Source organism: Scyliorhinus canicula, chromosome 15, assembly GCF_902713615.1.
Source record: "Scyliorhinus canicula chromosome 15, sScyCan1.1, whole genome shotgun sequence".
Taxonomy (NCBI): domain Eukaryota; kingdom Metazoa; phylum Chordata; class Chondrichthyes; order Carcharhiniformes; family Scyliorhinidae; genus Scyliorhinus; species Scyliorhinus canicula.
This window is the reverse complement of record NC_052160.1, coordinates 141,366,450-141,392,793: the sequence shown is the minus strand read 5'-3', so window position 1 is coordinate 141,392,793 and position 26,344 is coordinate 141,366,450. Positions and strand designations below refer to the sequence as shown.

Sequence of the window (26,344 nt, the reverse complement as noted above, 5' to 3'; positions counted from 1 at the left end):
CAGGTCTCCAGTGAATGACTCTGCGTCTCTGAATTATTAGTCCAGCGACAATACCACAATACCACTACATCACTGCCCCCTCCCCATGTTGCACGTATGCAATTGTCTGCCTTAAAGAGAATTCCATATGTTGCAATGCTCTGCTCTCGGCACAGCTGATAAGAATATCAACTTCTGGAAATGCTCAGAAGATCAGACAATATCTGTGGAGGGAAACAGAGGTAACCTTTCAGAGCGAGACTGAAAAATTAACTCCGTGTCTCTCCAACCTGCTGGGAATTTTCAGCACGTTCTTTGCTTTATCTCATATTTCCAGCATCTGCAGTATTTTGCCTTTTGCAAGGATGTAATCATAATGTTTGTGCCTCCACAGGTGACCTTCTACCAGCTGATGGTGTTCTCATCCAAGGCAATGACTTAAAAATAGATGAAAGTTCTTTGACGGGAGAGTCAGATCATGTGAAAAAATCAATGGCGAAGGACCCCATGCTACTCTCTGGTAAACTGGAGCAACTGTTGTGTTTGCAAACTTCATTTAAAGATCAAAGGGCTCCTCTTGAGACTCAAGTAGGTGCTGAGATGTTCTTGCCTCCCATGAGCAAATTTTCTCTCTCGCTGAGAAGCCAGAATGGATGGTAATCAACCACAGGAGTGGGGGTGCCACCAGTCAGTGTCTTGAGAAACCTTGTTGCCAGTATGAGGGGCAGCATCAGGGGCTGGTTTAGCTCACTCGGCTAAATCGCTGGCTTTTAAAGCAGACCAAGGCAGGCCAGCAGCACAGTTCGATTCCGGTACCAGCCTCCCCGGACAGGCGCTGGAATTTGGCGACTAGGGGCTTTTCACAGTAACTTCATTGAAGCCTACCCGTGACAATAAGCGATTTTCATTCATTTTCATGAGGAGAACACTGCCAGTAAAATTTGTGTTCTTAGGATGGGGAGTGTTGAGATTGTGCTGTGGCTGGTGGTGAGGGAACCTAGTTTAGTAGACACCTGGCCTTCACTTGTAGAGTTTGGTGCAGGCTCCTGCCTCCAGTAAACATTTTTGTTCTGTTTTTTAAAAAAAAAACTTACAGCACTTTGCTGGCTTTGTGACGGCTCTACTTGGCGAGACGACAAGAGCAGCTGACTGCTCAGAGGGCTAAAGTATCAGAGGATCACAGAATGACCCCAAATCGCATTGTTTTAGTGAGGATTCCAATGGAGGCTTGAAGGACCCTCCTCCACCATTAAAATGGAGATTAGATAAATGGAGCTGCTCCACTTTAACAACTATCTCCTTATCCGCAAATCAGCGAGTTTTCAAAATCAAGTCTTGTTGGTTTGTTTGAGCTCATTTACTCATATTTCAGATATTTTTACCTTGTTTTCGATTCATTTCCTGACAAAACTTAAAATGAACATCCTGCGTCTCTAACGCATTAATTTCCTTTGCTCCAGTTGTTGACTTAGTTTGTTAGAGTAAAGTGTTGCTTTTCTTTTTTTTATTTTGCGGGAGGCTTTGCATCTGTGTAGGACGGCTTACGTTTTGGGCTGCGTTTTACGTGCCCTCGCTAGGCATGCTTTTAGTGAGAGATGGGGACAGCACTTAAAATAGGGCCTTTCCAACCCCACCATCTTTGTTCCCACCCTTGAGTTCACAGTCTGCCCGCTATATTTAGAATGATGATCAAGGACCAATTAGACTTGTTACCAAAACAATTAACCCCATTAACACGCTGCCCGTGCCACAAAGTGGTTGGCGTGGGCAGTCGGGTAGGAGCGGGCTAATTGATATTTTGAAGTTCGTGAAAGAACAGGAGGAAAAGGGAAATGAGAGTAGGTCAACGTTCCCAAAAGGGAACGTGAAGTCGGAATGCCAGTGACTTATGTCTCAAACAATCTCCTGCTAATTTTGCAGCTCGTGCTTAAGAATCAATAATGGGCTAACCGATTTCAATGATCCGAAATGGACGGTGTAACCGTTTGCCTACCTGTTTCTTTTCTAGGTACCCATGTAATGGAAGGCTCTGGGCGGATCCTTGTCACAGCAGTAGGTTTGAACTCCCAGACTGGTATCATTTTCACATTATTAGGAGCAGGTAGCGATGAGGAAGAAAAGAAAAACAAGAAGGGTAAGTACACCGCTTCCTGCTTCTCAAAAAAAAAGTTAGAAAGGACTGACCATTGCCCCCCCCCCCCCCCCCCCCCCCCCCCCCCAATCCTGTTTCAGGAATATTCGTGCATACTCCAGTTACCCAGCAGTATATCAGTCTAAACAGATTTGTAAATATTTGAGTTCATGGGGGCATGGTAAGTTCTGGCCATGTACTGTGTGAGCGCTGTAGCCTTTTGGTTGCACTCTATAGTTTTGTAATACAACAATTATGAGTGATAAGTTTTCCGATATCCTGGACTGTGCTATGGAGATCAAAAGCATTTGTTTAAGAAATAATATTCACGCTTCCCAGTTTGTTATTGTCCTCGGTTTTTAATTGCTTTTAGCTTCAAAACTGCAGCCGAGATCCAGATTTCTCTGCATGAGGATAGACTAGGCGATGAACGCGAGCCCAATTTAATTTTCCCCCCCCCGATTTGTTGACTACACAATCAAAACACAGCCACAAATTACTTCCTTGGCTTTAAATCAAGTTCACTTTTTCCAGGATGGAAATGTTTTAAAGAGATAAGGGCATGCTTTAGTGTACTAGCGTATGTGAGTGATTGTATTTATAAATGATGCTGCCTAAAACGTGCGCTGTATTTCAAAATGTTTCATCGGTTTTCTTTGTGGGCCTAATTCAAGATAACTCTCCAGATGAAGGAGCAGTGCTCCGAAAGCTAGTGATTCCAAACAAACCTGTTGGACTTCAACCTGGTGTTGTAAGACTTCTTACTGTGCTCACCCCAATCCAACGCTGGTATCTCCACATCATGGCGAATTCAAGATCACAACAATAATCAGAATTTCCTCTTGTGAGAAATGGATTAAAACTATATTCAAGGTGTCACAATTAATTTTGCACATGCGCCACTAGCTAATGAACAAGACGTTCTCCCCAAAATGTATTTGTCTTTTTATCAACAAATTTAAAACTCTTATTTCCAATTAACATCATTATTGATGGTCAGGTTTAGCCTCTGCTTAAAATTATCTTTCATTCATTCACTGAGTGCGGATGTTGCTGGCAAGGAAGGTATTTATTTATTTATTGCCCATCACCAGTTGCCCTGAAAGTGGTGTTCGGCTACCTGGAATTGCTGCATTTGTGCAACTTGAGTGCTTTTCTGGGGCATGTCATGAGGCAAATAATAGTCAGGCGCATTATAGTGCAGCTGGAGCCACTTGATAGGCCAGGTGGATAAGGACAACTGGTTTCCTGCCCAAAAGGACGTTAATGAATGAGTCGGGTTTTTATTCCCTTTTTTAAAAATTGTATCACATTTTATTTTACGTTAAATGTAATTCACTTCTCAAACAGTGATGAGCTTTCAATGTTCTCTGGGTGTTTAGTCCAGGCCTCTGGATTATTAGTCCATTAATAGCCACTATGCTACCATATCCATTTTTAGGTTAATCGCATTAGCTGTTGCCCCTAAATGTAAGTAAATTGATATTTATTGGCGGAAGTTCTAGATGTGCTATCATTTGTGTGATCTACAGTTTTAAATTGGGGCTGAAGTGTTTAACGACAAAATAGATTGATTTGAGGTGTTATATCATTAGATCCCGCATTATAAATCTCTTTTCACCTTGGCTTTTGAGATTAACTAATGTTCAGAGCTACATCTAAAAATGTCAGCTGTCGAGCCGGTTATCAGACAGACCTCCCCAGCAAATAAACCCATTCTCGCATCATTTATAATCTTGTGCGATCCTTTTGCAGGACAATGGATAAGCATTAGTTCCTGGTAACGATCGATCGTAGCTGAAGTCCGTTGAAGTATAATCTTGTGACATTGTGCTTTATAAAACTTAGCTTGGACTCTTATATTGTGGCCTTTTAAGTACCACACTTTATTTTTAATTGGCAAAGTAGCAAGCATTTTGTTAGATCTCGGAAAACCTGCTCACCAGCCACTGAAAGATAAACCTAATTGCACATTTGGAACTCGTGCAAAATAACAATGCAAAAGTTTGTACATTAGTACCCTATCATTAATCATCTTGAATTCATGACTGCAATCAAATAATCCGGTAGGCTGTCCAGCAATGAATATCTGGATCTTTTTCTACTCCCTCTCGCCCCCCAAAAAGTTTTAGATTCCTAGTCTAAGCCAAATAGTGCAAAGTGGAATAATAATCGTGGTACAGATATACGATGCGGTGATCAATGTTTCTGACGTAGATTTTTGAAAAAGAAGTAATTTTCACATTTTATTTGTGTTTAACCCAACTTTAAAATGGTTTATGCAATGGTTCCTAACTTTGTTTCCTTCCTTTTCCCTGCTATTATTCTCAGTAGGCTACTTGATATGCAGTGATAATGCATAAAACAACATCCTGCTGCTTCCTTTTAGAATTTCCACTAGGTCTTAAAGGGTTGAATGCTTGGAGGGGAAGCAGTTTGTCTAAATACAATGTCCACTCTTCAAAATAAAACTGCGTTAACTGACTGGAAAGGAAGAAGTATTGTGGATGCTGTAAAATGCCATGACTTCTCACTTCAACTTAAGAATCGGATTGTCAAGTTAGAGAGATCACCTCTTCTGTCATTTGTAAATCTTAGATGCCCAATATACCAATCCCAGATGGAATGGATTGGACACAATGGTACTTGTAGAAATGCTTTTTAATTTGAATAAACATTTAACAAATCTGCTTTTTAAAAATAATTATTTAAAGCAAGTATCTTTATTGTTGGCCTACATAAGCTGATTTTTAAAAAAATGGTTCTTCAATGTCCTGGTCCTAAAGGTAAGAGTAATGCTCCTCAAATTGGCCATGGTTTTCTGGGTAGTTGAATCTTATTAAAACAATTAGGACAATCTATGGAGACGTCGTGCATATAACAAAATCTTTTATAAGGATGGACATTTTCACTTGCCTTAGAAATATTTATGCTCAAGTTAAACTATTGCCTTGGTATGGCCATCTGAACCGATCCTGTGTTCCTGATAGCCTTGTACTTCGCAGCATATATAAGGCCAGTAATATACCTTAACCAGAGAAATGCCTTCACCCATTTAAGGACCTTGGTTGCAGAAATGGTTTTGCAAGTGCTTCACCATCCTTTCCATGTGCTTTAGGATGCTGCTGTTATCTTCTGTAAAAGGCTTTCTCGAAGCCCCATGTATGATTAGAAGATAATTGAACTTTAGCCATCTCCCATGTATTTGCTCCCCCTTCTCAAAGTAATTCACTCATTATTGTAAAAGGTTTCGTAGCTGACTTGTGAAATGGTTAAAGTTGAATGAAGTTTCTTCTGTTTGATTATGCTGTAAAATCATTACGTTCTTTCAGTGTTATCATTGCAATTGTTTCTTCTGAGACAGGTTCCTCTGTATGATATGCCAAACATTTAACTTTCAATTTATTTTCTCTTGGCTTTAAGGGGGGTAAAAATCATATTGACCAGCTTCTTTTGCTGGAATACTATCCTTTATCCAATGTGATTGGATTAGTCATCCTTCATTTGGGTTAAGGGCTGATTGCAAAAGCAGAGCCCATAAATACATTAAGGGTTGAAATTCCAAAAGAGCTTGTGTATCTTTTTTCCACTTGAGCCGATGGATTTCTTTTCACCTGAGGACTTTCTGAATGTAGAGGGATTAATAAAGGTTTTGTTCTCTGACGTGAGCGGAGGGAACGAGCGGAAATTGTGCCCTTTGACACGAGGGAGTTTCAGCGGCAATCAGTTGTCAAACTGAACTCTCTTGCAAATAACTTAGCATTGTAGTTCATTGTGAAGCACGTAACAGACTGGCAAACCAGTGGGAATCCATTTAGGAACTTGTAGGTCTTGGATTCTGCAGATGAATTGTGCAGCGAAATCTTACACTGTTCAATGAAACAGATCACCACAATAATGTGCACTTTAGAATACTGGTGTCCAAATACCATTGTAAATGTGTCACTTTTAAACAGTGCATTAAATTCAAAGCACAACTGCTTTTTCTTTTTTTTTTTAAAAACACAAATACCACGGTGAACCCTTTTCCATTTTTTTGCCGATCCTGTGTATACATATTTCTTATTTCTGCGACTTGGCCAATCTTCACCAGTGATTAAAATTCAAGTAAGACTGCATGAAGCACGAATGACTTAGGGGGTTTTTTTGCTCATAATTGTTCATCTTTATTGCAGGAAAGCACCTCCACTTGACAGCCCAGCTGAAGAGGTTAGAAATTCAAAAGGGGAAACGCTAACCACATAGCGGCCACTCACGGCTTAAATGTGGGGGTTTGTGGTTGTGGTTGCAGACGATTAACCTGCTCAGCAGAGGAGGTCCTTAATTTAAATATTTTTATTGAGGCTGCATGACTCCAATTTGACATATGGTTTAAACCTAACATCTGCGCGCTAGGTGTCCCAGCTCTTAATCGCCTCGGTAGCTTGATGGGAAGTGAAAGTGGTTTGATCCAACAGGCAAGTGACGTTCCAAGACTCTTTGTGAGCCAGAAGCAAAGCTGTCTCCCACTCAGCAATCTGACCCGTCATGGCCCTCGACTCCCGACCAGTCCCCCCTCACCCTGGCCACTGAGTGAGCTCTCCATGTCCCTGACCGCTCTGAGGCGCTCCCATCGACCCATGTCCGGTTGTGGCCCAGTGTTGCAGGCCTGCTTGCTCGACAGTCAAGCCAAACCTGTCAATCTGGTTGGCTGCCTCGAGTCCAAAAATTTCCGTCCTGTTGTATTCGGCAGGACCTCTAAAGCAACCTGTGCTTCTGGCATTTCCCAATGCAACACCATCTCCCCGTGTATGTCATGGACCGATATAGTAGTGCTGGGTTTTTCAATTTGCGAGTTGTAGGTGGGTGTCGGGAGGGTCGGTCGTGGAGCCGTTCCCGCGTTGGCTCGATGGCAGGAGGAGCGTCCAACAGCCGCTATCGGCTTTTACTTCAAGAATGGCAGCCACTGCCCCTTTTTCAAAGAAAATAAGTGAGGCTGTGTGAAGTCCTCCGGCCACAGGCGGCAGCAGGGAACAGGTCATGTTCCCCACAAGGACTCTTGATGTCAACCATCTCCAGGTACGTGCTTTTGGCGACAAATCAGGGAGCAGTGTTACTTCCATTTTCCAGCTGCTGGCAAGCAAAACAAATGAATTGTGAAGATAAATGGTTTTCTTAAAAGTAAGAGGCGGCCGAAGACTCAAATATCCAGTTTGCCTATTGGAGAGGATCTCACAACATAATCTGCTGGAGAGAGCTGCACAGGAGAGTCCAGGACAGGACACAGCAGTGCTCGTGTTATTTTGTACAGAGCTCCAGGGCCTCTGATCAACAGCCTGCCAAGAAGAAATTGAACTCTGGAACAAAGCAGTATAAAGATGATTTCTTGAAGTATGGTTTTGTCAATTGTACCAATGCAAACAGGAATGCAAAGTCCATGTGTGTTAAATGCAGGGAAGTACTTGCAAATGAGAGAAGTTTCAGATTTTGAAAGATAAGTGGTGGGTGAAAAATTCTGACCCCAGAGTAACTTGCATCTGACTCCAAATTAAAAGACTCCGCTGTTGGAGCTGACCTGTGATACCACATTAAAAACACACCAAAAACCCATGAGGTTGTCAGCATTCTGGAGTAACATTTTCCGAGAGTATCCAGTGCTGAGTAAAATGAGCATTTTGTTGCTATTTGCCCTTCACGACGACCAACATGTGCAAGGTTGGATTTCCGTTTTCATAAAGATGAAGAAAGGAACTGGCTGAAGTCTGCACCTGCTGTGTGCATTGTCCTCTCTTCCTTTGAACCTGATTCAAGTGAGATCATGAGGACCAGGCAGGCTTCCCTTTCGCAATAAAGGTAAGCGAACGTGGCGTGGGCCACGTCGTTCAGCCGGCGTGGGTCACGAAGGTTGGCCGGTTAGCAAAGTGGGTCTCGGGGTTGGGGGGGGGGGGGGGGGGGGGGGGGGGTTGGGGGGGGGGGGGCGGGCAGTGGAGCGGTTCCAAGTGCTAAAAAAAAAAATGTTGATACAGCATGCCCAAGAGATGTTTTATCACGACAAGTGTACCGATATCAGGTTTTTCTTAACCAAAGCATCCACAATGGGAAGGTAACCAAGTTCATCGGCAAAACACTTTTGACTTCGGCTCAGTCTGGAATTTCAATCACAAAAAAAAAGCCCATACATAAAGAAAAGTGTCAGCACGATGACAAGATATTGTTCTGCTTCCCAATATCAACCAAAAACTAGTTAACATGGCCAGTGTTGAAAGGGGTTGGCAACATACAGGTGACCCAACTAAGTCTAAAATTAATTATTGCTGGCGCCCATTGTAAAATGTTTAACTAGACTCAGACCAGGTGAAGAAATACTTCTCCAGATTGAATTACCAAGGCTCCAAATTTAATATTTATGAATTAAAATCTATCTCGCATGACGCAGGCTATTTGACCGGTGACAAATATGAAATCCGTCAACTTTTAAGTATTATTGTGCTCTTGAGATGCTAATTGGAGGAGCTGTCTGATGCTGAGGCTGGTGTGTCAGGAGCGAGTGCTGTTGCCTTACCATAGCAATTTACTAATTTTATTCTGGGGAACAACCTGGACCGACAAAGCGTTTAACTCAAAAATGGTCAAACAAATAAAGTTTGCGGAACTGGAATGATTTTACAGCACTCCCATGGCATGTACTAACAGTCAACATTTCATTCCCAGTTTCCGACACAACTAAACATGAGCCTTACATTATAGCATTTATGAAGTCATGTGACGAGCATTCCACCCTTTTTTCTGTTTGAACAGGTAAAAAACAAGGACCCCCAGAAAATCGCAACAAAGGTAACCCTCATAAACATAGAAGAGCACACTAACTGGAAACATTCTTTCTTCCTTTTTTTGTTTTAACCATTATCCTTGTTCTTCAAATTCGCTAACACAGTGGGACCTTCACCTTCTGTTTTAACGGGGGTACAACGATTATTATAAAACCAGGACCAGAGGCAGCAGTCTTTGATGCGACTGGTGTGGTACAGCTGTTCTGGATGAGAACTCTTAATGTGGAATCGCTTCAGTATTATTGTTTTTTTAAAATAAATTTAGACTACCCAATCATTTTTTTTCCAGTTAAGGGGCAATTTAGTGTGGCCAATCCACCTAACCTGCACATCTTTGGGTTGTGGGGGGCGAAACCCACGCAAACACTGGGAGAATGTGCAAACTCCACACGGACAGTGACCCAGAGCTGGGATCGAACCTGGGACCTCGGCGCTGTGAGGCAGAAGTGCTAAACCCCCCCTCCCCGCTTCAATATTATGTCCAAGACACCATCCTCCGATAGATCTGTCAGCATTTACTTAAGCCGTGTGTTGACACTGCCAGTTTACCCACACGGTGAGATTGCCTTACTGGCCTGGGTGAAAACCGACGACAACCTCTATACTTCTACTTTTTTTTTTCAAATTTAGAGTACCCAATTATTTTTTTTTTTAATTAAGGAACCATTTAGTGTGACCAATCTAGCTACCCTGCACATCTTTTGGGTTGCTGTGGGGGTGAAACCCATGCAGACACTGGGAGAATGTGCAAACTCCACACCGACAGTGACCCAGGGCCGGGATTCAAACGCGGGTCCTCAGCGCCATGGTCCCAGTGCTAACCACTGTGCCACCGTGCTGCCATTATACTTCTACTTTAAGCATTGGCCATGACTGTCTCTTGCACCTACAAGAGATGTGAAGTAGCTATTTTAACCGGAACCCTCCCCCGTACCTTTTTTTTTTTTTGCCACCTCTTTTCATTGGCCATTTACTGTTGTGTTGTAGGGAGAGGCAAAAAGACATGAAATTGTAATAGGTATCTCCCAAACACCTGTGAGATTTACATTGAAGAGTCTGACTAATTTATTAGATTTCTGTCCATTAAAGTCTCCACAGGTATGAATTTGCTCCCTCATTTAATTACCGTTGAATGAGCTAGCTACGTCGCTCGTTTTGAAGTTTTTAAATAAATTACTGCCTTTCACACGCGTTCCACATCAATCAAACTGAGAACGTGCTGCTCCATTAGAAATGGTGGAGGAAAGCTGCCACCATAAGGATGGTGAAAAAAGACGTCCGATCAATTTCTCTTGACTTTCTTTAAACTAAAAAAAAACAGTAATCGTTGAACCCCCTACTTTTTCCTTCATAGTCTCAACATTCACGTTGTGGTTCACTGTTCCTTCCAGGCTTGTGTGTGGAGGACCTCATTCTTCACCCGCTCTGCAGTTTAGCTTGCCTTCCTTCAGCCTCTCTGACATAGTAATTGTTGTTTCCTCCCCTACCCCACCCACCTTTCTTTGTTGCTCCCAGCTCTCCACTTTAGGAAATGTACTTACTAAAATAGGATATAAAGGACGTTGTATCCTTGCGAAACTTGTTGACTTTCAGCGCTAGCAGCGACGTCATTGTGCTTTAATACAGATGGTCACCATTGTGTTAATAATGGACAACTAATTGTGTATCAAAGCCCAAGCATATCTTTGAATGGAAGCTGCAAGCCTGTGACAATTCAACAAGCAGACATCTGAAGAATGAAGCGTTCAGAATTGTGGGTATACAAGGCCGTTAATTCAGACTACCCAACCAGGAAAAGCATTCGCCCGTCACCAACCCTATAAAGCTACTTAAGAATTTTATATTTCAGTGTGATTCTTATTTTTCTTTTCGGCCTAGGGATTATAGGCCAGGCACTTAGTGTAGTGAACCTTCATTTCACTTCCTCCAAGGCAAGAATATTCTTCCTCGAGTAAGGAGACCGAAAACAGTGTTTCAACTGTAATCTCTCCACTAAGGCCCCATACCATTGCTGTAATAATTCTGTACGTTTATGTTCAATCCCTTTGTAATACATATCTTTTATATTCCTCATTGCTTGCTGTACCTGCATGTTATCTTTGTGATTATCGTACAAGTACACCCAGGCCCTCTTAATGCCAACGTTTCCCAATCTCGTGTTTAAATTTTTAAAAAAAAAATCCTCCTATTTTTTTCCTTCCTAAGTGGATAACTTCACATTTATCCGTATTATATTCCACATTCTTGTCCATTCACAGACGCCGCCTATCCCTTTGCAGCCCTTTTCTGGTCAGCTTGTGCTTGCTTTCCCACATCACTTTAAGTCATCCGCAAACGTAGATTCTGTTCCTATTTTATTCCATCAGTTGAATTCTTGAGGAGGTCACTAGGACGTTAGGCAAAGGAGAACCAGAAATCTACTTGGATTTCCAGGACACCTTTGCCAAGGCGACGTTCAGGAGGCTGCTAAGTAAGATGAGAGCCCATGGTATTATGGGCAAGGTGCTGGCATGGATAGAGGATTGGCTGACAGCTCGAAGGCGGAGAGTGGGGGGAAAAGAGGTCTTTTTCAGAATGGCAGCCAGTGACTAGTGGTGTTCCACAGGGGTCAGTGTTGGGACCTCAACTATTCACGATGTACATCAGCGATCAGGAAGAAGGAACTAAGGGCATTGTTGCCAAGTTTGCAGATGAGTCAACGATATGTAATGTTGAGGAAGCGGGGTGGCTGCACAAGGATTTGGACTAGCTAGGAGAGTGGGCAAAGAAGTAGCAGACGGAATACAATGGGGAAAGTGTGAGGTAGGAGAGGAAGAATAAAGGCATGTAGAATTTTCTAAAAAGGAACAGGCTTTGAAATAAAAGGAACTAAAGAGGCCTAGTTTAGGATTCTCTCCAGGTGTACCGTGCAGGTTTAGTTGGCAGTTAGGAAGGCAAATTCAATGTTGGCATTCATGTTAGAGGGCTAGAATACAAGAGCAGGAATGTATGGCTGAGGCTGTATAAGACTCTGGTCAGACACCATTTGGAACATTGTGAGCAGTTTTGTGCCACATATCTAAGGAAGGATGTGCTGGCCTTGGAGAGGTCAAGAGGAGGTTCACAAGAATGATCCCCGGAATGAAGGACATGTCATATGAGGAGACCTTGAGGTCTCTGGGTCTATATTTGATGGAATTTAGAATGTTGAGAGGGGATCTTATTGAAACATACAGAATACTGAGAAGCCTAGAGAGAGTGGACGTGGAGAAGATGTTTCCAATAGTAGGAGAGACTGGAATCCGAGAGCACAACCTGAGATTGAAGGGACGATCCTTTCAAACAGAGATGAGGAGGAATTTCTTCTGCCAGAGGGTGGTGAACCTGTGGAACTCATTGCCGCAGAAGTGACTGAATGTCTTTAAGACCTAGATAGATAGGTTCGTGATTAATAGTGGGATCGGGGGGAGTGGAATCGGGGTTATGAGGTGGAGGCAGGAGAATGGTGACGAGAAACGTATCAGCCAAGATTGAAGGGCGGAGCAGACCCCGATGGGCCGAATCACCTACCTGTGCTCCTATATCTTGGGTCTTGTGGACCAATCTTCATCCATGTTAACATATTACCCCAATCCCATGGGCCTTAACTTGATAACGCTTGTGGTGTGACACCTTACTGAATACTTCCCAAAAATTCAAATGTCCTACCTGCATTGATTAGTTTCCCCATATTCTACCCTGTTAGTAAAAGCTCAAAATGAAGCTTAGATACGTAAAACATGATTTTCCTTTGATAAATCCTTATTGACTTGATCAACCCATATTATTATCATGTTTTAAATATTCTATTTCTATGTCTCTAATAATAGATTCTACAATTTTCACTACTGACTTCAACCTAACTAGCCTATAGTTCCCTTCATTCTCTCTACCCCTCTTGAATAGTCTCACCTTAACTCCCCTCAAATGGTGCAATTGGCTTGATTTTGGAAGTATCTTCATAACTCAAAATGAATGAATGATGGGCAATTACCATGGCTTCAGACATTTCTGTTCCGCCTTTAACTCTACTCGACGTAACTCAAATTTCTGAATAGGGTTTCTATGATTTTTATATGATCCTCCAGAAAATAAATCTGTCTCTCAACTGCCAGACATTCACTATGAGGGGGGGAGGGGGGAGGGGGGGGGGGGGTGTTAATGAATGAGATCAGCAGTCTGAAAAGTGGACAAATCAAATCTTTAGAAATTAAGTTATTTTCTCCCTTAACCTCTGCAGCAGCTACATCCTGTGATGTCACTTCAATACCTCAGCTTTATGCCACTGTTTGAGCATTGATAGTACTTGTGTACTTTTGCAACATGAATTTTGACTAGAGTGTAAAAAAAAAAGGTTAAATTCCCTCCTTTGGATCTTTCTGCAGGTGACTATCCCCATGTACGTCACTGCAGCTGTTTAATGGTGGCCTGTGCATAAGAATAAACTAGGTATCTTCATTGAGTCCTGTTTGCATTTGTAGCACGGTTTGCCCTGAGTACTTGGGCGTACCATGGGAAAGCTGACTCTTGTCCTTCGGGACACTTGCAGCAAACGTCATTTTTTATTTTGGATAATATACCTAGATGTGAACTTAGCTTAGTTAGTAGCATGCTCAGGAGGTGACAGGTTCTAATCCCACAACTGGAGCAAATAATATAGACCAACGCTTCAGTACAGCACCGAGGGAGTGCTACGCTATTGGAGCAGTGTATTTTCAGACGAGTTGATAAACCTAGGCTCCCCTGCTTCTCAGTTAGATGGAAAAGATCCATATCATTAGTTGACGAGGAAAGAGTACTGCACCTTAGCCAACATTCCTCTTTCAATTATTGTCAACAAAATTAAATTAGCAGGTTGTTATTTTTTGTAATGTGTGCACCTTGCGAGTAAATTGCCTGCTGTTTGCCTCCATATCAATGACTACTCTTAATACGTAATTTGGTTGGAAGTACCTTGGGATCAGCTGAGGATGCCCTCCCTTGTTCCTTCACCCGGGATAATGAATGTTGAACGGGATGTCCCTTTGGCATCTATTTTTGTTTAACCAAGGAAATTATTTTTCCATGACACACTTGCAGGATGCTGCTGAAATTATCTTCAAGTTGAGACATGGTTTAGGTTCAGTAGACACCTGACTATGAATTGCTTTACTGCTGGTGAGGGAGGATTCCCCTTCTATGTAGAATCTGGGATACAAAAGACATCCTGTCTTCAAGGAAGAAAAGTTGTTAACAGAAATCCGTTACCATGGTAGTTAAGAATGAGACTCTATGGGGAAAAATGATGCCTGCAACTTGTGCTTTTAAATAAGATGGCACGCATGGGCCCCTTCGAGTCCACTTTACTTGCACAAATGGAACTCTCACTTCAAGACTAACAACTCTTATTTCCTAATTTGGAAAGGTGTAATTTGTGTGGCTAGAGCAGGCTACTGGCAATTTCAAAGGCTCCTACACCAGTGTCTTCTGCCCCAGACTTCTAATGTAAGACGAGAGACTGATCATTAGCAGTGATGCCCAATAGAGTTGAATAAAAGTAATTAACTTTTGCAATCTTTGGCTGCTAAAGACGCCCTTCTTCCCCCAAACAAGAAGATTTATCCTCTTTTTTTTTGGGGGGGGTGGGGGGATCAATTGCATTTGTTTAGAAAAGGTTAGCTCCCATGCAGAAGACTTCCAGAGCCCTCCCCAACAGACCGTTGACATAGTGAAAATTGTCAGAAGTATTATTCTTGCATCTCTCAGCAGAAGGACCAGAAATGAGTACTTCTCCATATTCCAGATTTCTCCTTACCCCTGGAATTGAGGCAATGGCCTAGGCAACAAATCACCAGAACTCTAAATCGGGTTTTAACCGACAGCTCTAGTTTTTGTTTCCTATGTTTATTAGAGATTTCTGAGGAGTGGAAGTGCTCAATATACACAACCCAGAAATAAAGACCGGGGATGATGACCATCTAACAGAAACCCTTTCGGCAATTTGTAAAGCTCTAGCGGATAGATACTTGGTGGGGGTGGTGGAAGGGCGGGAGGGGTGCAGATTCAGAAAGGGGAGGTGGTGCTGCCCAGTTGTTGGTCGGTGGTTTAGGTAGTTGATGTGATGACCGGGTCTATGGCTACAATAACAAAATGTCTGCTCTTGATTCTACTTTGCTCTCAATCTCAAAATAGCGCATTCATTTTCCCTAAGGACTGCAGTCTGTGCACTATTTAGCCTTCTCCTTTTCGTAATTGATTTTTTTAAGGGTTCTTTGTTTGAGATTCCTCGTGCTTCTTTCTTCCTGTGACTCGACCGTGTGCGCGCTCAGGAATTGCTTTTATTCAGACTGAAGGTGAAAGGAACATCACTGGTAGTAGCTGCTGCCTCAGGGGTTCTGATTACCAATGGAATTTCCCTTCTGTGTCTTGGGTACACCTGGCTTCCTAATGTTGTATGCCAGGAGATTAAGGAGAGGGGGTAGAGGGAGGAGTAACCCATAATATATGGTCAGTAGTACAGCTTTAGTTATAAGCAACTGTTTCCTCCTCCTTTTCATAATGAAGTATTGGACATTGTACTTTTTTATTTGTTGTGTGCTACATGCTTCATTTACAGACGCGAGCTATCCATGGTTTGTCTGTTTTTGCTGTCTTAAGAATGAGATACTGTAATTGTAACATCATTTGTGTCTGTGGCAAACTTGATACTGAATTTCGCTATCTACACCTTTTTTAATCTGATCTTTTTTTGTGGTTTAACCAACAAAGTGATACTTTCGACAGTAAAATTATAATTTAAAAAATGCTTATAGTCTCAGACAACTAATTTCCTTAATTGCTGATGTGCTGGGATCTATCTGAAAGCATCAATGATATTGGCATGTAATGTTTACAGTGAGAGTCAAATATAATGACACCATTTGCGACCTCAGTGTCTGATGCAGTTGTTGGCTATTTATGAACTGCATATAATATTATTGGTTAGCACAAGGACAGATAGATGATATTACAATGCATTAGGGTCGTCTTTTATAAATCATTGCCCTTGTGTAATCCAATCAAGGCAATATAGTCAAATTAATTATATCCCCTGTTTCAACAGTACACATTTTTGCTTGATTCATTTTATTATATTAAATACAGCTTGGAAAAGTGACAAAATATTTCCATTAAATGGAATAGTCTATATAAATTTGACATTTTCTGCAATGGCTGCTTAGTTTTATCTCTTGCAAATGACTTTTCAATTGAACCTTTGGAAACAGGAGGATCAAATTGGGCCAAATGACGTAGTTTGACTCAACTGCTCAGCAGGAATTATCAGTGCAGTATCCAATGTACCTTAAATATAAAAATAATTTGTTTCCTCTTTTGTAGGGACTGAAATATTATCTAATAGTTTCATACACTTGTCACTTTGCTGGAAGACCTTACATTTTATCAGTGCTCCCACATGGCTATTATAAAAGCGTTACTTAAGCGCTCACTCCCAATATTCTATTCACACATCAAATTTCCCCACTATTGTCTTTGTCTAAATATTTGTACAATCGGTAGTAGTTTTGACTGTTTATGGAGTGTTTGCAAATCTGTTTCAATCTGTTGGACCCAGCTAAAGCTCAGGACGGCGTGGCGCTGGAGATACAACCATTGAAGAGCGAGGAGGGTGGCGACCCGGAAGAAAGAGAGAAGAAAAAATCGAACATACCAAAGAAAGAAAAATCTGTCCTGCAGGGAAAGCTCACCAAATTGGCAGTGCAGATTGGAAAAGCAGGTAAAAGGAAATGAAAAATTATACTGTTGCCTGCTTTTTTTTCCCCCCATTTCTCTACACCACTTCCCCCCCCGCATTCTGTCTCTCCAGACCACCCACAAAAAAAATGTTTACAACAGACAAGATCCATAAGTATCGAAGCTGTATGTTAAAATTGGAAATTACCAGATGAAATCCTGACAAGTGAAAAGACGAATGAGATGTAAACTAGCAAGTTGTAAGCAAGTTAGATGAACATCTGGAATGGGGAAAGTAGCATTCATGTTCATTTGTAGAACATAGGCAACAAGGAAGGAACAATCATAATGTTAGAAGTAATTGGTTCCTTTGTTCTCTCCTCCTGTATTGTTAGTGGAGGAGAGAGATCTAGGGGATGTCGTTTATTTGGTTTTTCAAGTGTTTGGATAAAGTTTAGTGTCCGAGACTTTGAAAGATTAAGCCTCATGAAGTTGGGTAGGTTGGCTAGTTGAAACAAGTTGGCTTGAGAAAACAAAAGGTGGGGAATGGGAAAAGGTCTTTGAGAATGGCGACAGGGTACCTTCCAGGGACAGCACGGTGGCGCAGTGGTTAGCACTGCTGCCTCACAGCACCAAGGACCCAAGTTCGGTCCCGGCCCCGGAACACTGTCCATGTGGAGTTTGCACATTCTTCTCGCATCTGTGTTGGTCTCACCCCCCACACCCCTAAGATGAGCCGAATAGGTGGATTGGCCACACTGAAATTGCTCCTTAATTAGAAAAAAAAGGAAATGGCTTCTTTAAATTTTTTATTTTTTTTAAATTTAGAGTCCCCAATTAATTTTTTCCAATTAAGGGACAATTTAGGTTGGCTGGGGAAGAGAAGCCTCAGTGCCGTGAGGCAGCAATGCTAACCATTGCGCCACCGTGCTGCCTCTCTTTAAATTTATTGAAGAATGTAGAGATTTTCCAGGTGTGCAGTTGAAGGGCTCCTTCTGATTGCACTAGCATAATCATCCCGGAATGTCCTGCTCGGTAAATGCTGTGAGGATGTTTGACAGTTGGACTGATCCAGACAAGTTAGGGTTTTGAAGGGTAAAATCGATATGGATTGATGAAGATGTTGTATTTTTTTTACTGTAGTTCTTTTGGTGTCGAGGCGATCGGTGGAAAACCTGTGGAATTAAATTGTGAAGAGTTGAATAAGTTAGCTTTAAGATCAGATCAACACCCAGAGTTTTGTTTAAATTTCCGGCTCCTTTAACTTCGGGGGTCATGCCTGTCTCTGTTGTCCAGAAGAACTTGGGTAGATCCTCCAGCCAGACTGATTGTCTGTGGACTGTGTGATCAATACTTGTATACTTTTGTCGCCCCTTCAGCAAAGAGGATGGAACAGTCTAGTTCTTGGTCTTCCAACTTCAATTAGTGCCAATCCACGATTGTCTAATGGGGTTTGATTTTTTTTAGGAGTCAGCTCCTCTTCCCTCAACCAACCTAAGTGAAACGACTGACCTTTGCAGAGCATTTTGACTTGCATTTACGTGTAACAGATTCTCATTCAGCAGACCAGATTTAAGAATTGATGTTAGAACGGGAATCCATCAAGTCCAGTAGTGGGTTAATGCTCTTGCCTGGAAAATGCATTTTGTTGACCTGTAGATGTTGAGGGTATATTGTAAAATTGGTGGCGGGGGGTTAGGGGGGTGACGAGAAAAGTGGATCTGTAAGCTGTTTCCTGATGCTGTTCATGCTGAAGAAACTGGTCAATATAATCTCGCCTGCCAGACCGTTTTCATGAAGTGAGATTCACCTGATTGATATGGTGCAGCAATAAGTGACCTTGCACCATCCTAAATGTGTGCACCCACATGGCAAACCCACACAAGATTATGTCTTGTCTTCCTATTGAGAAGTGAAACCATGGTAACTGTCGAGAGAACAAATGCAAAAGTGTTCTTTGTTCTTCGAACATTTGACTAGTTCAGGGTATTCTCCCGAGATGAATAGTTAGCTCTTAATTAAATAATGCTTTTCCTTCTGACCTCTCTTTCCCTCTCAAAATTAATGAAAGCAAATTGAACTGCAAGTGTTGCTGTGACCTTTGCTGGAAAAAGTGCTCAACCCTTTTGGCCATGTTCTTTGATTTCAAAAAAGTCTTTGTTGTTTAAACTTATGATACTGACCAGAAGAATAGAGGCCCTCCTCTTACCTAATGTCAATAGTAACTTCAATATATGGAATAAACAGAATTAATTACTGATCTTTTCCATATTGGTTCAGTTGTGTGTAGTAATTTTCCAATCTGACGGCTGCTTAACTGTTTCTGCTGGTGGAGAAATTTTGGGCAGGCTTCTCCGGACCCCAGCTGTGTGTTTCTCTGTGGTGCGCTGTTCGCTGTCGTCGAGATTTTCTCTTCCGGCGCTTGTCCACGGGATTTCCCATTGAAGCCACCGGGAAACCCACGGGCCGAGGTGCGCTGCCAGCGGGAAAAGAGAATCCCAACGGTCAGAGAATCTGGCCTTTTTACTTTTTAAAAGAAATTTAGAGGACCCAATTATTATTTTTCCATCTTTGGGTTGTGGGGGGCAAAACCCACGCAGTCACGGGGAGAATGTGCAAACTCCACAGGGACAGTGACCCATGGCCAGGATTCAAACCCAGGTCCTTAGCGCCGTAGGCTACAGTGCTAACCACTGTGCCACATGCTGCCTGCCATTTTTACATTGGAAGTGAAACTAAAACTAAAATCATCGTAATATGCAGTGTGAAAAACCAGTGTCGATCTGTTTCTAAACGGATAATCAGTTTAGCTATATGTTGCGTGAACGACAATGACTTCTTAACTGTTGCTAAAAACGATCGATAAAGCTGAATTTTGCTTTGACTTTTGTTTTTTTTTTCCCTTTTTGTCTACAGGTCTGCTTATGTCAGCAGTAACCGTCATCATCCTTGTGTTGTTTTTCGCCATTAACACTTTTGGGTTCCAAGGCAGGCCATGGCTGGCAGATTGTACCCCAATCTACATCCAGTACTTTGTGAAATTTTTCATCATCGGAGTTACTGTGCTGGTTGTGGCTGTACCGGAGGGCCTCCCACTGGCTGTGACAATCTCTCTGGCCTATTCTGTAAAGGTGAGGTCTATTTACGTTTGAGAAATCCAGGCTGGTGGGGCAATGCAGAGTCAGGGTTGACAGAGGTGGGAGACACCGCGAGGCAGATGGAAACATAGCAGGGTTGGCAACCACTTTATCTGAGCAGCATGTCCTGCATTTGACGCAAGATCCCCATTTTGTAGAAAATTGTTGCAGCTGTTTTGGGGCTGTATTTGTTTTCTGGATGTGACTGTGGAAAGGAATTGAAGGCTAATGTGAATTGTACACTAGTTTTCAGTTCACTTTGCACTCAAGAACACAAAAGAGGTACTTGATCTTCGATACAATGCAGGAAATAATTCCTGCGTAACTGCTGTAGTACCCCTTTTGTATGCAGGGTGTGCTGGCGATCATGACTGGTATTGATATAGCACCGTCAGTGTGGTAAAACATCCCACAGCGCTTGGCCGGAGCACAAAACATAACACAACACCGAGGTACATAGCGATATCAGGTCGGCTGACCAAAAGCATGATCCAAGAGGCAGGTTCCCTGCCTTAAAGAAGGTGAGGAAAGTGGGATAGAGAGGTGGCGCTATGCAGGGAGGGTGTTCTAGAGTTTAGGGCTCAGACAACTGGAGGTGGAGCAGTTAAAATTGGGAATGCTCAAGGGCCAGAATTAAGTGAGCATGAATCTCGGAAGGTTGTAGGGTTTGAGGAATTTATGGAGGTGGGGGCGGGCAAGGCCATGGAGGGATTTGCAAATAAGGATGAGTGTTTTAAATTCAAGGTATCGCTTGATCGGGAGTCGATGTAGGTCAGCGAGCACAGGGCTGATGGGGGATCAGAACTCGCGTTAAGACACGGTCAGTGGAGCCTTATGTGACCTTGGGTTTACAGGGGATAACATTTAACAGACCAGGAATGCATTGGAATATTAGAGTCCAGAGGTAACCTGAGGCATGGATGGATGAGCATTTCAACAGAAAATGATCTGTGATCTGGGGCTAAGGTGGCTATTGTTACGGGCAGGGGAATAGATGAACTTAATGATAGCTACCCGTGCCAGCGGCCCATTCGGCAGCCCCTTGCTGCGCTCTCCCGTGGGGTCTACTGTGGGTGCCCTCCTTGGGTGGGCCATGTGCTACCGATGGTGCCAGGATGGGTGGCAAGGATCACGGTGCAGCATCCGCTATTCAGGGTGCGCTCTATGCTTCCCCGCTCCCACTGCAGTGGGGTCGTGCCTCGGGTGGGTGCACTGAGGAGCGGCAGCTCCTGGTGGGCCACTGGCTATCTTTCCCGTTGATGGGTTGGCTGGGGTCTGAGGGTTCGGCCGGGGGAGGGCAGCCATGTGTCTATTGGCACTTCGCACATTTACGGGTCACAGTGGGCAGGCGGGGGAGTGCGCAGCCAGATGGCTGCCTTGCCGGCCGCGGCAATGCCGATCCGTGCCCAGACACCCGAACCCACAACCAGTCTCCTAGTCTCCACACCCCAACCTTGGCAGACATTCCCAGCGAGTGACACAACTGTCAGCCCACTTTTGGGCCCGTTTCTTACCTCTTCTCTCTCTCCCTCAGCGGCCACGCCGCCGGTCCCCATTTTTAAATACCACAAGTGAACCTCGATGACGTCACCTCCGTGAGGCGGAACATCGCAGGAGGCCGGAGACTCTGGGGTCGGGCCCGTTAATGTTACCGAATGCTGATTTGCATTTTGCATTCCCACCTGGGCATGGAACAGAAATGCTGTCATCGAGGCACCGGAGCATGGCACCCCCATTGAGCACCCAGCACAGAACTAACATCCGATTCTCTGCCCGATCGCGATTTACAATTCCGGCATCACTGGACGGAGAATCCACCCCCAATATCCCTCCTTAATTAAGGGGACCAAAACTGCTCACATCATTCCAGGCGTGGTCTGATCAGTACCTTGTGCAGTTCAGTAAGACTCCTGAACTCCAACCCCCTTGGAGTACGGGTCAACTTTCCATTAGCTTTCCTCATTACCTGCAGCACATGTGTGCTAGCTTCCTGTGTTCCGTGCGCAAGTCCCCCACTCGCTGTTTCCTGCCCTTTGGCCAATTATGTATCCATGCCAATATACTACTTTCAACACGCATGGACCTCACCGTCTGACTAATCTTTTGTGAGCTACCTTATCAAAAGCTTTCTGGAAGTCCAAATGCATCACATCTACTGGTTCCCCTCTATCCACTCTGATCAAGATTTCCTCAAAAAACATAGAACATAGAACGATACAGCGCAGTACAGGCCCTTCGGCCCTCGATGTTGCACCGACATGGAAAAAAACTAAAGGCCATCTAACCTACACTATGCCATTATCATCCATATGCTTATCCAATAAACTTTTAAATGCCCTCAATGTTGGCGAGTTCACTACTGTTGCAGGTAGGGCATTCCACGGCCTCACCACTCTTTGCGTAAAAAACCCACCTCTGTCCAATATCTATTACCCCTCAATTTAAGGCTATGTCCCCTCGTGCTAGCCACCTCCATCCGCGGGAGAAGGCTCTCGCTGTCCACCCTATCTAACCCTCTGATCATTTTGTATGCCTCTATTAAGTCACCTCTTAACCTTCTCTCTAACGAAAACAACCTCAAGTCCATCAGCCGTTCCTCATAAGATTTTCCCTCCATACCAGGCAACATCCTGGTAAATCTCCTCTGCACCCGTTCCAAAGCTTCCACGTCCTTCCTATAATGAGGCGACCAGAACTGTACGCAATACTCCAAATGCGGCCGTACCAGAGTTTTGTACAGCTGCAACATGACCTCATGGCTCCGGAACTCAATCCCTCTACCAATAAAGGCCAACACACCATAGGCCTTCTTCACAACCCTATCAACCTGGGTGGCAACTTTCAGGGATCTATGTACATGGACACCGAGATCCCTCTGCTCATCCACACTACCAAGAATTTTACCATTAGCCAAATATTCCGCATTCCTGTTGTTCTTTCCAAAGTGAATCACCTCACACTTCTCCACATTAAACTCCATTTGCCACCTAAACGCTAATAATTTATTCAGACACGATTTCCCTTTCGTGATGCCATGTTGACTCTGTTCAAAAATTCATAAGGCATGGGAGCAGAATTAGGCTATTCGACCCATCGGGTCTGCTCCGCCATTCTCCCATGGCTGATATGTTCCTCATCTGCTACCTACAATGTTACAGGCTGAGAGCTGGATTAGATTCTGATTTTCCAAATGTGCTGCTGTTACTTGATTGATTCCAAAATTTTTCCAACAATAGATGTTGGGCTAATTGGCCTATAGTTAGCTGCTTTATGCCTCTCCTCCCTTTTTGAATAGAAGTGTCACATTGGCAGTTTTCCAATCCTCCGGTTTCCATTTTGTTTGTTTGGCTTTATTATTTTTGGTCCACGGACCAAACGCAGCATGACCCTATAAAGCAGTGGGCTCCAGCTGAGGCAGCCTGTTAGTCAGGACAGTGTGTTCAGGTTTTGTTTTTTGGAGAGGAGAATCTCTCTCCCTCCCTCCCTCTCTCCCTCTTCCCTTCTCCCTCTCCCACTCTCTCATGCTCTCTCTTGCTTGCGTGCTGCAGAAAGAACTGCTTTATTGTTCTAAAACCGGTGTGTACCCGGCACATCTTTATTATATGGTTGAAATGACCTTGAAAGTAGACAGCCTTGCCAGGGAAAATACTCAAGCTAAGAAGGAAGAAGCATCAAAGTGAAAGCTTGAACTCCTGAAACACTTTAACTGGAAACCATTATAGTGCATTGGGGATCTTGTAGGCTTTTTGCTTCAGCTTGATTTTTCTTCCCTCTCCAGCAGTCACGCAGGATGTTATTTGTGACTTTGGTAAGAGCTATTTTCTGCTCTGTGGCAGAGGCAGAAATCTGTTTGGAGGAATTCAAACATGTAGTTCCAGGAAAGAGGGGCACGGATTTGGGAATTGACAACACATTCAATGACTTTGGCGAGGAAAAGGGAAGTTGAAAATGTAGCATTAGTTCACAAAAACGGTGGCATCAAGGGTTGGTTTATTTTTGAGGAGAGGGATAATGGCAGATTTAAAGAAGACGGCACAACCTTTAACAATATCAGCTGACATGGAGACCAGGGCAGAAATTTTGTGCGATTAGCAATTAAGTAGAAGTTAGCTTGAGGCAGCAGGAGGTCGTGCTTGTGGGCAAGATAAGCTGAAAGGTGATAGGAGAGAAATTAGAGACGGATATGAGTTCAAAAAAGTTTGGCCCATTGGGCTAGTTGAAGGGAGGGATGTAGATGGTCTTGATTCAGTGACAAAGAAGCCCATGATATTCATCACATCGTTTCAAATTGGTTTGGATTTGGATTGGATTTGTTTATTGTCACGTGTACCGAGGTACAGTGAAAAGTAGCTCAACAGATCATTAAGTACATGAAAAGAAAAGGAAATAAAAAGAAATACATAAAAGGGCAACACAAGGTATACAATGTAACTACATAAGCACCGGCATTGGATGAAGCATACAGGGTGGAGTGTTAATGAGGTCAGTCCATTAGAGGGTTGTTTATAAGTCTGGTAACAGCGGGGATGAAGCTGTTTTTGAGTCTGTTCGTGCGTGTCCTCAGACTTCTGTATCTCGTGCCCGATGGAAGAAGTTGGGAAGAGTGAGTAAGCCAGGTGGGAGGGATCCTTGATTATGCTGCCCGCTTTCCCCCGGCAGCGGGAGTATAGATGGAGTCAATGGACGGGAGGCAGGTTTGTGTGATGGACTGGTCTGTGTTCACGACTCTGAGGTTTTTTGCAATCTTGGGCCGAGCGGTTGCCATACCAGGCTGTGATGCAGCCAGATAGGATGCTTTCTATGGTGCATCTGTAAAAGTTGGTAAAAGTTAATGTGGACATGCCAAATTTCCTTAGTTTCCTGAGGAAGTACAGGCGCTGTTGTGCTTTCTTGTGGTAGCGACGACATGGGTGGACCAGGACAGATTTTTGGAGATGTACATTCCTAGGAATTTGAAACTGCTAACCATCTACACCTCGGCCCCATTGATGCTGACAGGGGTGTGTACACTCTTTAGTTTTGCTGGCATTGAGGGAGAGATTGTTGTCACTGCACCACTCCACAAAGTTCTCTATCTCTGTCCTGTATTCTGACTCGGCGTTATTCGAGATCCGGCCCACTATGGTCGTATCGTCAGCAAACCTGTAGATGGAGTTGGAACCAAATTTTGCCACGCAGTCGTGTGTGTACAGGGAGTAGAGTAGGGGGCTAAGTACCGAGCCTTGTTGGGTCCTGGTATTGAGGACTATTGTGGAGGGAGTGTTGTTGTTTATTCTTACTGATTATGGTCTGTGGGTCGGAAAGTTGAGGATCTAGTTGCAGATTGAGGAGCCAAGTCCTAGGTTTTGGACCTTTGATATGAGCTTGGCTGGGATTATGGTATTGATGGCGGAGCTGTAGTCAATAAATAGGAGCCTGATGTAGGAGTCCTTGTTGTCGAGATGCTCTGTATCCCTTGTACTTAAGGGCGTGGCGATGAGGACTGAACAGGGGGAATAGCCAGGGTGTAAGAGAGAGTAATGGTTTTATTAGAGGCTGAAGCATCAAAGGTAGTGGTTAGGTTGCCAAGCAAATCGGTGGCTGCAGAACTGTTGTGGGTAACAGATTATCAAAGGCTAGACAATTGAGATTGTGAAAGTGCAATTCTAATTGGCTGTAACATTGATGGGACAGACCAGAATTGTGTTAGCTTGGTGATGTTATGACTTGAGCACAGGGAAAGAATTGGATTAACTTTCTCCCTACCATGCCTATTCCCATCTCCACTAAATTCAGTGTGTTTTTCTCAACATAGACAATGATAATGATATATTTTATTTTTAATTACCATTTCAACTGTTGTGCAAACTAATCTGTGCTGGTTACAGATTTATAATTGCCATTTCTAGTGGTGTGTAAACTACCCTCTGCTGGTTACAGATTTTGTTCAATTCACATCTTATTCTGGTTTTAATTCTGTTCACATTTCAAAACTAAAGAATTTTATCGTCTTTGATGTCCAGGTCAGGCTAATTTGAAATAAAAAGTTGTCAGCTAATTTATTTTTGATAGATTTATTAAAAAGTCAGTCAGCTGGCTAAAGATGTTCTGCCTGGGATACAATTTGCAGATGAAGTATCGTCTTGAGTCTTAACCACTTTACGTAGTACGATTATCGTCATAAAGCATTAAGCCAACATTCCCTCCTTCAAATCTATTATTCAATTGTAGTGCCAGTCATTAGATCTTTTTCTACCTCAACACAATAACAATGAAATGTATTTCAGTGCAACTTTCCAAAAGTATCTGATTACATTACAATGATTGATTAATGTATTGTCACATGTACCGAAGTACAGTGAAAAGTATTTTTCTGCGGCCGAGGAAACGTACATAGTACGTACATAGTAGACAAAAAGAACAATCGACAGAGAACACTGACAAATAGTGATTGGTACAGAGCGGAACAAGGGACAAACAATGCAAATACATGAGCAAGACCAGCATAGGGCGTCGTGAATAGTGTTCTTACAGGGAACAGATCAGTCCGAGGGGGAGTCGTTGAGGAGTCTTGTAGCTGT

At 43.2% G+C, this 26,344-nt stretch overlaps 1 protein-coding gene across 8 annotated transcripts in view; it reads left to right on the top strand.

Annotated features, from left to right (window-relative positions):
* Positions 1-26,344, top strand: part of LOC119978753 (plasma membrane calcium-transporting ATPase 1-like) — a 277,686-nt gene that overhangs the window by 186,285 nt on the left and 65,057 nt on the right. For 6 of the 8 annotated variants that reach the window (XM_038820612.1, XM_038820605.1, XM_038820606.1 and 3 more), the window contains exons 5-9: positions 374-499; positions 1,988-2,113; positions 8,888-8,923; positions 16,529-16,690; positions 19,564-19,778. In XM_038820612.1, coding sequence (XP_038676540.1) covers positions 374-499; positions 1,988-2,113; positions 8,888-8,923; positions 16,529-16,690; positions 19,564-19,778 — 665 coding nt within the window. The remainder of the gene's footprint in view (positions 1-373; positions 500-1,987; positions 2,114-8,887; positions 8,924-16,528; positions 16,691-19,563; positions 19,779-26,344) is intronic. The other 2 variants (XM_038820609.1, XM_038820611.1) reach the window with 1 other exon arrangement.